The 16012-nt window shown below is 43.6% G+C and overlaps 1 protein-coding gene across 9 annotated transcripts in view; it reads left to right on the forward strand.

Annotated features, from left to right (window-relative positions):
• DYNC1I1 (dynein cytoplasmic 1 intermediate chain 1) overlaps nt 1-16012 on the forward strand; it is a 540798-nt gene that overhangs the window by 320748 nt on the left and 204038 nt on the right. For all 9 annotated transcript variants that reach the window (XM_068235055.1, XM_068235054.1, XM_068235053.1 and 6 more), the window contains 2 exons: nt 10279-10378; nt 14661-14786. In XM_068235055.1, the coding sequence (XP_068091156.1) occupies nt 10279-10378; nt 14661-14786 (226 nt within the window). The remainder of the gene's footprint in view (nt 1-10278; nt 10379-14660; nt 14787-16012) is intronic.

Here is a 16012-nt window from a genome sequence, read left to right on the forward strand (position 1 = left end):
TAATAACCAGGACAAATGGGCAAATAAAATACATAGGTTTAATTATGGAGGCATGTATTATTTGAAAGCTATAATGGCCGAAAACTAATGGCCGAGAAATAATAAATTTTTCCATTTTTTTCCCTTAACCTCCTTGGCGGTAACCCCGTGCGTAACACGGGGTAAGCCGCCGGAGGGTGCCGCTCAGGCTCTGCTGGGCCCATTTACATCATTATTTTTTTGCTGGACGCAGCTAGCACTTTGCTAGCTGCACCAGCACACAGATCGCCGCCGCTCCCGCCCAATCGCCGCTATCCGTTGCGGCGTGCGCCCCCCCAGACCCCGTGCGCTGCCTGGCTAATCAGTGCCAGGCAGCGCCGAGGGGTGGATCGGGACTCCCAATGACGTCCCGACGTCGGTGACGTCATCCCGCCCCATGGCGACGGGGGAAGCCCTCCAGGAAATCCCGTTCTTTGAACGGGATTTCCTGATCGGAGATCGCCGAAGGCGATCGAAGCGGCTATCATGTAGCGAGCCCTGGGATCGCTACATGATTTAAAAAAAAAAAAAAAAAAACAACTGCTGTGCTGCCTCCTGGTGGAATGTTTCATACCGCCAGGAGGGTTAATATTCCTGTTAAAATGCATTTAGGAAAAAAATAATTCTTAGCAAAATGTACCACCCAAAGAAAGCCTAATTAGTGGCGGAAAAAAACAACATATAGATCAATTCATTGTGATAATTAGTGATAAAGTCATTGGCGAATGAATGGGAGGTGATAATTGCTTGGATACATAAGGTGAAAAATACCCAGGGGCTGGAATAGTTAAAGGGGAACTGAAGAGAGGGGTATATGGAGGCTGTCATGTGTATTTCCTTTTAATCAATACCAGTTGCCTGGCAGCACTGCTGGTCTATTTCTCTGCAGTAGTATCTGATTAAAACCAGAAACAAGCATGCAGCTAGTCTTGTCAGATCAGACTTATAAGCCTGAACCACTGAAACACCTGATCTGCTGCATGCTTGTTCAGGGGCTATGGCTAATAGTATTAGAGGCAGAGGATCAGCAGGGCTGCCAGGCAACTGGTATTGTCTAAAAGGAAATAAACATGACAGCCTCCATATACCTCTCTCTTCAGTTTCCCTTTAAAGTGAACCTGAACTGAGCAAAATTATTTAAAACTAGCCGTCCCGCGTCGTAGCATACGCCGCATCTTCTATCTATCTAATAGAGTACGTGCCTCAACCTTGAAGCAAGAAGAATAAAGGTGGGTACACACATCAGATAAAAGTCTTTGGAAAAATGAAAGATCACAGACCAATCTTACCCCCTTCCATGTAGTATCAGAGCCACACCTACACAGTCTATTCTATTGAGCTGCACTCCCCATTAGATATAAATATTTGCAAGATGCTGCACACAAAGTTGCTGTACACATTCAAAAGATCATTATCTGCAAAAGATCCGTTCCTGCAAAAGATCAGTACCTACAAAATACATTCATAGTCTATATTTCCATGCGGATTATTGTGGACATTTTTCCGCATAAGGGCATAAGCATCCGCATACAATGAATTTTCGATGCTGGTCGAAAACACAAATATTTCTGAAGATTTTCGTGAAAATTCGCCAAAAAACGAAAACAGGATTTTCGATGCGAAAATGACTTAGGCGAAAATTCGCAAGCAACACTGCTACATGCTACATTAGCACTATCCATGAGCGCCACAGGGAGGATTCCCAATGCCCCCTTTTTATACAACCGGAGGGACCGCGGGAACCACAGCGGCACCCCGGAGGGGGAGGCTAGGTGCCGAAGGCGACCCCCCCCCCCCCAAGCGTGGCCAGCGCCAGGGAGAGCCGTCTGCACCCACCTCCCAATATTAAAAACAGGCACTTACCTTAACGTCCATTGGGTTCTGCTACATGCGCATTAATTTTCTCATGGAAAGCATTTTTTGCAGTTTGTATCCTTTGGAGGCAGGTGGTGGATGGCTTGCTCCGGTGGTGTGAGCCCTGGAGTGAGTTGTCTGCACCTGTCCTCCCCCCCTCTGGAGTGCTGTATGGGAGCCAGCCCTGAGCTCTAAAGCTCGGGGTGACCCATGCTTCTCTCCTTTCTCATGTGGTGCCCCCAAATTAATGCGCATGTAGCAGAACGCAATGGACGTTAAGGTAAGTGCCTGTTTTTAATATTGGGAGGTGGGTGTGGACGGCTCTCCCCGGCGCTGGCCACACTTGGGGGGGGGGGGGGGGGTTGTCTGCGCCACCCAGCCTCCCCCTCCGGGGTGCTGCTGTGGTTCCCAGGCAGTGAGAGAGCCTGGGACCCTGTGGTCCCCCCAGTTGTATAAAAGGGGGGCATTGGGAATCCTCCCCGTGGCGCTCCTGGATAGTGCTAATGTAGCATGTAGCAGTGTTGCTTGCCCGTTTTCGTTTTTTGGCGAATTTTCACGAAAATCTTCAGAAATATTTGCGTTTTCGACCAGCATCGAAAATTCATTGTATGCAGATGCTTATGCCCTTATGCGGAAAAATGTCCACAATAATCCGCATGGAAATTCAATCTATGCGGACGTTTATACGGAAAAATGCCAGCAATAATGCGCAAGAAACTTCTCTGAATGCGGGCGCTAATGCCCTTATGTGGAAAATGTCCGCAATCATACGCAAGTAATGCGAAAATGACTGGCCTTAGGCGAAAATTAATGTGAAAAAATTAGATGGAAAATTTGCCTGTCAAAACGAAATTAGGCGAAAATTCGGTAAAAATGTATCGAAACAAATTTTTGCATTTTCGCTCATCACTGGCATGTAGCAGGGCGACCGCTTTGCAGTATTGGTTTTTTGACCCTGCATAGTTTGGCATGCAAAAGCAAATGCATATTTGCATGAGCATTGCCTCATGAATAGCCAATTAGGCCAGATTTGCAAAGCCAGACTTGCTAGGGTAGGCCTCTTTTCCACGGACAGTTGATAGGCAGTAACATGCCTCTCAAACTCTTACAACTGCTCACTACTGCCTGGAAACTGCTTGTTGCTGCCTGGTAACTGCTTGTTGCTGCCTGGTAACTGCTTGCTGCTGCCTGGTAACTGCTTGCTGCTGCCTGGTAACTGCTTGCTGCTGCCTGGTAACTGCTTGCTGCTGCCTGGTAACTGCTTGCTGCTGCCTGGTGGTAACTGCTTGCTGCTGCCTGGTGGTAACTGCTTGCTGCTGCCTGGTGGTAACTGCTTGCTGCTGCCTGGTAACTGCTTGCTGCTGCCTGGTAACTGCTTGCTGAGCACACAGCTCAACAGTCCGTGGAAAAGAAGCCTAAAACTTGGTGATTGAGCACGCATACATTTTCTCATGCAAAGTACTTCTTCTTCTTGCTCGAAGGTTGAGGCACTTACTCTATTATATATATAGATAAACACAGGATATACCTGCAAATGAATATTACATACTTGCCTCGCTGTCAGTCACTTTCAGAAACTCACCATTTTCTTCTTACAACAATGCCTTCCATTTCTGCCAAGACTTTGTCAGAAATGAGATTTATCAGTTGCTGTCAGTTAAATATCAGTTGCTGTCAGTTATAATTGAAAGGACAACTGATGAGCAAGGTAATGTCCATGTTTCCCTATGGCACAAGTGGGTGATATTACAGTGTAACAGTGTGCTGACCAGGAAGCTGTTAGGGGGTAATGGCCATTTTCAAAATGGAGGACGGAGAATTCTATTAATCACAGCGGACAGAGGAGACTACATGGTAGGGTACGTAAGGTGGGTGAATGTTTCATTTGACTTTTAATTTTCAGTTCAGGTTTGCTTTAAAGGACACCTGCAGTGAGAACAATATGGAGGCTGCTATATTTATTTCCTTTTAAACAATACCAGTTGCCTGGTCATCTCCCCGATTCTGTGTTATACATTTAGCCATAGCCCCGGAACAAGCATCAGCTGCTCTGACTGACTGAAGTGTGACTGCATGCTTGTTCCAGGTGTGTGACTTAGACACTACTGATGCCAGAGGGTCAGCAGGACAGCCAGGAAACTGGTATTATTTACCAGAGAATAAATATGGCAGCCTCCATATAACTCTCACTTCAGGTTCCCTTTAACACCCCCCCCTCCCCCCCCCGAACAGCAAACCCTTCTACATGCCTAACACTAGCCTCCTCTCTCTGAGTATAACCCTCTTGTCTCTGCACCCCACCCCCTGCAGGGGTTCACATGGGGTTAGGGAACTGTTTGTCTTATTTCTGTAGCCTCCTGAGAAGATACAATGCTGAGATTTTCAGCTTCATACGGTTCCTCGCTATTTTGCATCCACAAAAATAAAAAAAAAATTTCACCACAAACATAAAAAAAACCCCAAAAAACTTTTTCACCAGTTTGAGGACTCCATAGCGAAGACAGGAGTGGGGGGCGTGGAGGACGTTACTTAACTTACGTAAAGTTAATTGTGTTTGGGATTTGTTCAACATTTTGCCAAACGATTTTCCTAACGATTTTGAAGCAATGAGCAATTGTTGCAGCTTTCCTTTAATTGCACTTTCTTGGAAAATGCTACAGGTAGCACCTTTACAAATTGATACAAAACAGGGGCGTAACTGTAGGGGCTGCAACCATTCAGCCGCAGGGGGCACGGGGCCGTTTTGGGTCGGCAGGAGCAGAAGCGCCGTGTGCGGGGGGAGCGCTGCTGCCCGATTGTGGGACCCCCCAGGTGTTGAACTGGCCGCGGCCGCTGTACGATTATTTTCTGGTGAAATGCTGCCCACTTTACGATTATTTTCTGGTGAAATGCTGCCCACTGTACAATTATTTTCTGGTGAATGCTGCCCACTGTACAATTATTTTCTGCTGAAATGCTGCCCACTGTACGATTATTTTCTGGTAAAATGCTGCCCACTGTACGATTATTTTCTGCTGAAATGCTGCCCACTTTATGATTATTTTCTGGTGAAATGCTGCCCACTGTACGATTATTTTCTGTTCAAATGCTGCCCACTGTACGATTATTTTCTGGTAAAATGCTGCCCACTGTACGATTATTTTCTGCTGAAATGCTGCCCACTGTACGATTATTTTCTGTTCAAATGCTGCCCACTGTACGATTATTTTCTGGTGAAATGCTGCCCACTGTACGATTATTCTCTGGTGAATGCTGCCCACTGTACGATTATTTTCTGGTGAAATGCTGCCCACTGTATGATTATTTTCTGGTAAAATGCTGCCCACTGTACGATTATTTTCTGGTGAAATGCTGCCGACTGTACGACTATTTTCTGGTGAATGCTGCCCACTGTACAATTATTTTCTGGTGAAATGCTGCCCACTGTATGATTATTTTCTGGTGAAATGCTGCCCACTGTACGATTATTTTCTGGTGAAATGCTGCCCACTGTATATTTATTTTCTGGTGAATGCTGCCCGCTGTACGATTATTTTCTGGTGAAATGCTGCATGGTGTACAATTATTTTCTGGTGAAACGCTGCCCACTGTACGATTATTTTCTGATGAAATGCTGCCCACTTTACAATTATTCTCTGGTAAAATGCTGCCCACTGTACGATTATTTTCTGGTGAATGCTGCCCACTGTACAATTATTTTCTGGTGAAATGCTGCCCACTGTACGATTATTTTCTGGTGAAATGCTGCCCACTGTATGATTATTTTCTGGTGAAATGCTGCCCACTGTACGATTATTTTCTGGTGAAATGCTGCCCACTGTATGATTATTTTCTGGTGAATGCTGCCCGCTGTATGATTATTTTCTGGTGAAATGCTGCCCACTGTATGATTTTCTGGTGAAATGCTGCCCACTGTATGATTATTTTCTGGTTAATGCTGCCCGCTGTACGATTATTTTCTGGTGACATACTGCCCACTGTACAATTATTTTCTGGTGAAATGCTGCCCACTGTATGATTATTTTCTGGTGAATGCTGCCCGCTGTACGATTATTTTCTGGTGAAATGCTGCCCACTGTACGATTATTTTCTGGTGAAATGCTGCCCACTGTACGATTATTTTCTGGTGAAATGCTGCCCACTGTATGATTATTTTCTGGTGAAATGCTGCCCACTGTATTATTATTTTCTGGTGAATGCTGCCCACTGTACGATTATTTTCTGGTGAAATGCTGCCCACTGTACGATTATTTTCTGGTGAAATGCTGCCCACTGTACGATTATTTTCTGGTGAAATGCTGCCCACTGTACGATTATTTTCTGGTGAAATGCTGCACGGTGTACAATTATTTTCTGGTGAAATGCTGCCCACTTTACAATTATTCTCTGGTAAAATGCTGGCCACTGTACGATTATTTTCTGATGAAATGCTGCCCACTTTACAATTATTTTCTGGTGAAAAGCTGCCCAGTGCCCACTGTACAATTCTTTTCTGGTGAAATGCTGCCCACTTTACGATTAATTTCTGGTGAAATGCTTATGCTGCCCACATTATGATTATTTTCTGGTGAAATGCTGCCCACTTTACGATTATTTTCTGGTGAAATGCTGCCCACTGTACGATTATTTTCTGGTGAAATGCTGCCCACTGTACGATTATTTTCTGTTGAAATGCTGCCCACTTTACGATTATTTTCTGGTGAAATGCTGCCCACTTTACGATTATTTTCTTGTAAAATGCTGCCCACTTTACGAATAATTTCTGGTGAAATGCTGCCCACTTAACGATTAAATGCTGGTGAAATGCTTATGCTGCCCACTTTACGATTATTTTATGGTGAAACGCTGCCCCATTACAATTATTTGGCACCTATGGGGGGGGCATCCACATTTTCGCAGGGGGGCCCAGTGATTTCTAGTTACGCCCCTTATACAAAACCCAAGTAGTTGGAACTACCCCCATAGGGTCTCACTGTCCCAGTGCTTTACCAATCTGTGCAATGGGCAACAAGCACACTGAGAGAGCTGCTATTGGGCCCTGGCCCTTAAGGTGGTACTTAATGGTACAATATTTATCTCACATATGATCATTCAGTCAGATGTTTTGGGAACGAAAATAATCAGAAGGGAATTATCGATTGTTCCCATAAACGGTGGATCAAGGCACTTTCTCTCTTCAGATACGATCTTAAAACCCAACATTCCGATCAACCAAATCTGTATTCAGATCGACCATAATCAACCTGTATTCAGCGCGACCACAGAATCGTTTCATGTTAATTTTCTCCACATACTACGTGGTTTTCTCCACAATCCCATCATAAAAATCTGATCAAATTATCGCATCTCAGGAAAATAGTGTACCGTTAATAAGCATCTTTACTCATTTGGCTAAAAGGTTTTTTTTTTTTAAGAAAGTCAATTTTATAGCTCAACTGAACAGGATTTTCCACCATGCTTGACCGATTATTTTATCATTTTTTCTACAAAATAAGATTTGTCAATGGAAAGAGAGGTTTCATTTGATTTTTCTGATCTGATGATTTGGTTGTATCGTGTATGGCCAAGCGTAAAAGTGTACTGTGATGTTCCAGGTCCATCTCTGCCGGTCGGTGGCGATAGTGTTATCACATGAAGCTACGACTTGTCTTACCTTGAAGGACGTCCCTCAGGCTCGGAAGACGAATTCTAAATATTAAAATGTAGTGATGAGCACGAATTCCGCATAATCGCAATTTCACATCATAATTCTCAATTATGTTGCGAACTCGCAATTTGAAATTTCCGGGAAAACCGTAATGAAGTTCACATGTTAACATAATCAGGAACTGTAATTGCAATTACAATTTCGTGTAATTTTTGCATTATTTTGTACCGACTTTAGCGGTTAATAACAAAGAGCACCCATACATGCTATTTTCAGCAAAATGTCTACATATGTTAAAATAGTGGGAACAAGTCAAAGAAATGTTGTCAAAAAGACCTTGTTTTTGAGAAACTCAATTTTAAAAGTGCAAAGTAAGAATGGTTTTTAAACTGTCGTTTTTCTGAGTTTAACCACTTGAGCCCAACTGGACAGATATATGATGATGGAGTGGAGCTCCGTCACTCAAGAATGAACCCCTGCCACACCCCGCCCCAGGACTTGACACCTGTCGGCGTTAGGCGGTCCTGGGGCTGTCACCTTCCCGATGCCTATCGGCGGCAGGAGGTTGGGAAGGGGTTAATATTCACTAAAACATTAACATATGCAAAAAAAAAGTTACAAAAAACCCCCAAATAAATAGTTACTGAACTTTTTTTTATATATATGCATGCCATGAGGGTATATTACTGTTATTTTTGAAAAATAAGAGCTTATAACTAGTTGCAGATGCAAAACTGGAAAAATGCACCTTTATTTCCAAGTAAAATATTGTTGCCATACCTTGTACTAGGGACATACAGGATCTTCTCAAAAAATTAGCATATTGTGATAAAGTTCATTATTTTCTGTAAAGTACTGATAAACATTAGACTTTCATATATGTTAGATTCATTACACACAACTGAAGTAGTTCAAGCCTTTTATTGTTTTTCTTATTGATGATTTTGGCATACAGCTCATGAAAACCCAAATTTCCTATCTCAAAAAATTAGCATATTTCATCCAACCAATAAAAGAAAAGTGGTTTTAAAACCAAAAAAGTCAACCTTCAAATAATTATGTTCAGTTATGCACTCAATACTTGGTCGGGAATCCTTTTGCAGAAATGACTGCTTCAATGGGGCGTGGCATGGAGGCAATCAGCCTGTGGCACTGCTCAGGTGCTATGGAGGCCCAGGATGCTTCGATAGCGGCCTTAAGCTCATCCAGAGTGTTGGGTCTTGCGTCTCTCAACTTTCTCTTCACAATATCCCACAGGTTCTCTATGGGGTTCAGGTCAGGAGAAGCTTTATGGAGATGAAGATTTCATTTTTCAGCACGACCTGGCACCTGCTCACAGTGCCAAAACCACTGGTAAATGCTTTACTGACCATGGTATTACTGTGCTCAATTGGCCTGCCAACTCTCCTGACCTGAACCCCATAGAGAATCTGTGGGATATTGTGAAGAGAAAGTTGAGAGACGCCAGACCCAACACTCTGGATGAGCTTAAGGCCGCTATCGAAGCATCCTGGGCCTACATAACACCTGAGCAGTGCCACAGGCTGAATGCCTCCATGCCACGCCGCATTGAAGCAGTCATTTCTGCAAAAGGATTCCCGACCAAGTATTGAGTGCATAACTGAACATAATTATTTGAAGGTTGACTTTTTTTGTTTTAAAAACACTTTTCTTTTATCGGTCGGATGAAATATGCTAATTTTTTGAGCTAGGAAATTTGTGGTTTCATGAGCTGTATGCCAAAATCATCAAGATTAAAACAATAAAAGGCTGAACTACTTCAGTTGTGTGTATTCAATCTAACATATATGAAAGTCTAATGTTTATCAGTACATTACAGAAAATAATGAACTTTATCACAATATGCTCATTTTTTGAGAAGATCCTGTCATTTAAGTGTCGTAATAATGACAAATAGGCAAATAAAATGTGCGTTTTTTAATTACGGTAGCATGTATAGCAAGCTATAATGGCCCAAAAATTAGAAATAGTGATTTTTACAATCAATAATACTTACCAAAATGCACCACCCAAAGGAAGCTTAATTGGTGGCGAAAAAAACAAGGTATAGATCATTTAGGTGTGAAAAGTAGTGATACAATTATTGGCAAATAAAACGGAGGAGCGCTGACAGGGGAAAATTGCTGCCGAAAACACCTGCGGGCTGAAGTGGTTAGAAAACGATTTTGCTTTGCATTTATAAAATCGATTTTCTCTGAAGCTCCAAGGTCTTTTTTTGTAAAATTATTATTATTTTTTTATTCCTACTATTCCCCTTAACATACCCAGTAATTTGGTAGTGAGAATAGCATATATGGGGACTTTCCTACTAACAGCTAAAGCCGGGACACAATGATGCGAAAATTACACAAAATTACAAATGGATTGCACAAAATCAATTGAATGTCCAAACTGTAATTACATCTGGGCGTAATTGCGAAAAAGGCAATTAACAGATTACAATCAATCATCACTATTAAAATGTTTTTATTGAAATGAAAAGTCCTGAATAAATAGACATGCCTGATGTTGCCACTACAGCGGCTGCAATTGATTGGTCCATTTGCATAAATTAGCATGCAATTTGCATGGAGCCAGAATTCTCATCCTCTCATGGGCTATCCCTAATGGCCAATGATTGGCTGCTTGCAGTCACGTGACCGTGCACTGAATGTAGCTACTTTGGTTTTTGTGTGGTGACATTTTTTAATGCACATTATTTCTCGTGTATAACTGGTTGTTTGACTTTCACTTTAAAGGGACATCCAGGGAGGCACCAACCTGTCGTTTAACCGCCAGTTCTACGACGAGCATTGGTCAAAGCATCGCGTGGTCACTTGTCTGGATTGGTCGTTGCAGGTAGGCTTATAATGACAAAGCTGTCTGTATGTAACTAGTAATGGCTGGAAGTTTTATTCTAAAATAATATAGAAAGTGATCAGTCGCTGTCCAACCACAATTGATCAGATGTAGTGATTGGTTCTACCACCTTATCCACTCAGTTTAATTGCAAATCGAACTGAATCGAATCGAATCTCGATCGGACATGTCAGATTTCATCGAATCGTAAATAGAATCGTAATTGAATCGTACAAAGAATCGTATAGTGTAGATTGGGCTTAAACTGATTGAAACACCACTGGAGGAGGGAAACAAACATACCATACTGAGTCACCATGCCAGCAGTAAAGGTGCCGACGTCTCTGATAAATTTGAAGCAAAACCTGAAGTGAGAAATTCAGCTCAGGTATGATACTTACCTGAATAGAGGGAATGCTCTAGATAGTACAGAGTCTTCCTGTTCCTCCATCTGACCCAGATACTATAGTATAAAATCAGAATAATTTATTTCGAAAAGTACAACGTGCGTTTTACCTGGAATTGATTTTGGCACAACAGGGTCGGTGGTGGTACAGTAAGCATACATTAGGTACAGTATATACACACAGTGCATACATATACATACATTAGATGCATACAGTAGGTACAATGCATATACAAGACTTCCCTGATGACAGCGGAAGGCCGAAACCTTGGTCGGAAGAGGAGAGCGGGCCATTTTTCCTGATATGCCAATAGTGACAATGGATTTAGAGGGAATCTGAAGTGAAAATAAACTTATGATATAATGATTTGTATTTGTAGTACAGTTAAGAAATAAAACATTAGGAGCATAGACATATGTCTAATATTGTTTCCAGTCCAGGAAGAGTTAAGAAACTCCAGTTGTTATCTATGCAAAAGAGCCATTGAGCTCCAGGACTTTCAAAGTCCAGAGAGTTCTGTCTTCTGAAGCTTGTTATCTCAACTGTCAGTCACTGTATTTTCTTTTTCTCTCCAGAGGACAGTTTAATAGTTCACTGGCCTGCTCTGTAAAATCATTTAGAATGCCGAGTAGTGTGTAAACTGCAAATATTAGAGAATGATGCAGTGTTCTTAAAAAAAAACCTATATAACTGAAATTAAACATATGAGAATATTTTCTTTGCTACTAATGTTCTAGGAGCCAAGATCAGCAGCACCACTCTTGAAGAAATAGCTCTTTATTCAGACACGTAATTAAAATCACATGGCAAAAAAATGGGCTTAGACGCAGCTACAGCCCGCTGTTTCGAATGCTTCTTTGTCAAGCTGCAAGGTTGCAGCTTTATGAGCTTGCAGCTTGACAAAGAAGCATTTGAAACAGCGCGCTGTAGCTGCGTCTAAGCCCATTTTTTTGCCATGTGATTTTAATTACGTGTCTGAATAAAGAGCTATTTCTTCAAGAGTGGTGCTGCTGGTCTTAGTTTCTTGAATCGGCGACCCTTGGGCATCAGGGTCATATCAGCTTTAGCACACTCCTATCTCCATTGGAGTGCTTGGTCTAACACTGTGTGAATCTACTAATCTTCTAGTAATTATCCATACTACACAACCAATTCATTATATCATATTTTTTTTTTTGCTTCAGTGTCTCTTTAAGGTGCACTTTGCCTTGCTGTTAGTGCCTTAAATGTGATTTCATGCAACAGGGTCCAGTGTGCATGGACCCTCAATGTGAGTTGTTTTAATTTAATTTATCTTGTGTTGTTTTATTAACATGTACCTCCCTGTGCAATTAAGTATAGCCTGACTATGATTTTTGTACCTTAATGGTGGCCACATCACTCTGTTTTGTGAGCACCACAGAGGAGAGGTTTCCAATAGCTCAAGTGCCAAGGCATATACATATTCTGGCCAAGACATAGGGCTTGATTCACAAGAGAGTGCTAACTGTTAGCACGGGCGTTTTCGGGTGAATTTTCGCACGAATAGATAAAATTTTCACGCGCAAACGCGATTTTTCGCGCGAAAACGATATCACGTTTGCGCTCAAAATGTTATCGATTCGCGTGAAAAATTCGTGAACGCGCGCAATGCGAAAATTCGCGTGAAAACGCCCGTGCTAACAGTTAGCACTCTTTTGTGAATCAAGCCCAGCATAGAGTATAAAGCAGAGTAAAGGCATAGGTAGATAGATCCATAAAGGTGGACCCAGGTGAAAGGACCAGGGGGACATCCGTGTCTAGTATAGTCGCTAAACCTGTTTTCCCAGACAGCTCTTTGAAACTAATTGAGTCCCTCAGTAGTTCCGAGGCCGGGCGCATCACTTCCGAGTGAGACGCACATATGCACAGTAGCGATTCACTCATCCTCATTCCTCAAAACTACTCAGAGACATGAGAAGTTCGAACAGCTCTACCGGCCCACAGTGGAGACGGATCAGTGAATAATGGCGCACAGCGCCTATGCATAAATATGGCGCCGCATTAAAAATATATGCTTATCGCTATTTATCGTTAGTATTGCATAATAAAGGGAAAAAAGAAGAAAAACGGCACACAGTAACGTTATTTATCAATAGCGCCGTTCATATGCCAAACAGCAGACGTTATTGCGCGCAGTAACGTTATTTATCAATAGCGCCCTACATAAGCCAAACTGCAGAAGTTATTTAACTGTAAAACGGTGAATGGATTTAATGTAACACTGTCAAGGTTAGAGTTAGGCACCACCAGGGGTGATTTAGGGTTAGTCACCATCAGGGGGGTCTTAGGATTAGGCACTACCAGGGGGTGCTTAGGGTTAGGCACCTCCAGGGGGATGGTTAGGGTTAGGCACCACCAGGGGGATGGTTAGGGTTAGGCACCACCAGGGGGTGGTTAGGGTTAGGCACCACCAGGGGGTGGTTAGGGTTAGGCACCACCAGGGAGGTGGTTAGGGTTAGGCACCACCAGGGGGGTGGTTAGGGTTAGGCACCACCAGGGGGGTGGTTAGGGTTAGGCACCACCAGGGGGGTGGTTAGGGTTAGGCACCTCCAGGGGGATGGTTAGGGTTAGGCACCACCAGGGGGTGGTTAGGGTTAGGCACCACCAGGGAGGTGGTTAGGGTTAGGCACCACCAGGGGTGGTTAGGGTTAGGCACCACCAGGGGGGTGGTTAAGGTTAGGCATCACCAGGAGGGGTCTTAGGGTTAGGCACCAGGGAACTGGTTAGGGTTAGGCACCACCAGGGGGGGTCTAGGGGTTAGGGTTAGGTACAGAGAGGGTTCTGTGTGTTAACGCTAATTTTCAATAAAATGAACAGAGATAAATAATGATAGGGCTTTAACGTTAAATAGCGATAAGTGACAAACGTATTAGCGGCAACACCGTGCGCCATTATTCACAAGCGCCATTTTCAGATGGATCCCAGTGGAGGAATGACGGCTGAAATCGGTCAAAAGAATCGATCAAGTACGCTTGACAATCTTGGTCACACTGGCTCGATCTGGAGCTCAGCATTTTATGTTCTGACAACCGTTGGACCCCCAGCCGGTATCTCCCCAAGTGTATGTGCCCCCCTCCAACGGGCCTGTGGTGAGTGTTGCATGCTCACCTGTTACACTGGCCTCCTCGGGTATCTGGCATCTTTTTGAATCGTCACCGCGGTTGCCTGTACCATGTGACACTTCTGCATGTTTTGATGTCACTACCTGCACTGTTTTCACATGGTATATTGGAAAGTCTGGTAGAGCACTCCTCCTGCTTCTCCAAGATGATATACCACGGTCGATCTGTCAGCGCAGCAGATCAATATCAATCGTAAAGACGTAGACCGGCACCATCAGGTTCTTCAATGCTCTTTTATTATTTCAATGATAACATATAGCCATCAATGCGACGAACGCTGTATGTTGTCTTTGACATGACAAAAGAACATTGAAGAACCTGATGGCGCCGGTCTACGCCTTTACGGTGGTCACATGGTACGGACTCTCGCAGTGAAAATTCAAAAAGATGTCGGATAGTGGAGGAGGTGAGGAGTCCCACCGATGTAACATGTGAGCCTTCAAGACTCACCGTAGGTGGGGGTGGGAGGCTGGGCATGAACTGTACTGTGGGGGATAGTTTTGCAGCCCAGCAGGCGGCGCTAAGACAATTTCATGCTCATTCGTCAGGTGTATTACTTTTAGTAGGATCCCCAGACCCCTCAGTAAAACCATTGTCATCCAATGATCCCATCTAACATGGATACCCCAACCGTAACTCTAACCTGACCCTAACACCGTGCAGGATCCTCACACTGGCCTCAGGAAGTTCTGCACACAATGGGTAATAACTGTCACTCTTTGTGTCTCCCAGTACCCAGAGCTGATGGTGGCCTCCTACAACAACAACGAGGACGCTCCGCATGAGCCAGATGGGGTGGCTCTGGTCTGGAACATGAAGTTCAAGAAGACCACTCCGGAATACATATTCCACTGCCAGGTAACGGCTCCCACGTCCCTCTCTTTGTCATTCTCTAAATCTTCTGCATGAGAACTTTTCTCGTAAAGACAAAGTTCTACTTTCAGAGGCATCTTTTCATGAAGTCATTCAACTGCCTCCTCAGGTCCATTTCCATTACGTAATGTCACTTTCATGGCACTGGGGGCACCAGTCACACAATTTATCACATTTCTACTGCCTCTTGAGTAATTCTACATTTTTACTTCCCGTAATTCATTAACGGAAGCTGAAGACTTTGAGCGTTGTTTTTGAGACTGAGAATGAACCTGCGGGCTGCTAGGAGGTAATACATTAGAAATATATAGCTTTTATTTTTATTATATACTGAGGACTCCTCTGTACTGTTATAGGCACTTGTATTGGCCTGAGGAAGCGGGCTCAGACCCGCGAAACGCGTTGCCTGTGCTCAATAAAAATCTTTTGTAAGTTTACAAGGATTTCGGCATTGAGGTAAGATACCTCATTACTATTTTGCTTTTAAACTGTTTTTAGAAGTTTTTATCCAACTTGGGCGCCTCTTTCCCTCCATGTGCATAGTATATACCCCCGTACAGACTTGGTGCGAGGGGCGGTGACAGAACACCCGTGGTGCCTGCCAGGGTAGACACCTGTCTCCTTTTTTCTTCAAGCGAGCGATCACATCGAGGTCCATTTCGGACCACCCCGAGTGGAGCCGGGTTTGTGATCTCCACCTGCTTCTTGTGGTCGGTTGCCCCATGCAACCCTCCTTTGTGAGTAGTGACTTTATTTCTTTTTCACACAACATTGATCTCTGACGTATTGCACTACTGGGCTCCCGTTTTTGTTTCCTGTGCCTTTTCTGTAGGGTGTCAAGACTCCCCCACATCTCCCAATACATTGGAGAGTTTACTGATGGCTGCTCTGACTCTCCTGTCCCCTTATTAGCTTCACACATTCAGGTCTTACAAAAACTAACCCCGCAAAGTAAATGCAGACTGCTGCTCATGTGCGGCGGCGGCTGTGCACCTCCTCGGTCACGCTTCCATGGCCAGCAGTCTTCTGCGCATGCGTAGTTGCAAGTCTTATGCACTGTGCAGATTTCGCTCAGCTGCTTGAGCACGATGAAGGAGGCACATCAAAAACTCTAACACAAGTAATTTGTTTTTTGATTGGCATATTATTTCATCTTTGTGGACTAGGCACTAGAGAAGGTGGTGAACAGCTCTCCAGAGAACACCTATGGG

The sequence above is a fragment of the Hyperolius riggenbachi genome, chromosome 5, assembly GCF_040937935.1.
Source record: "Hyperolius riggenbachi isolate aHypRig1 chromosome 5, aHypRig1.pri, whole genome shotgun sequence".
Classification (NCBI taxonomy): Eukaryota; Metazoa; Chordata; class Amphibia; order Anura; family Hyperoliidae; genus Hyperolius; species Hyperolius riggenbachi.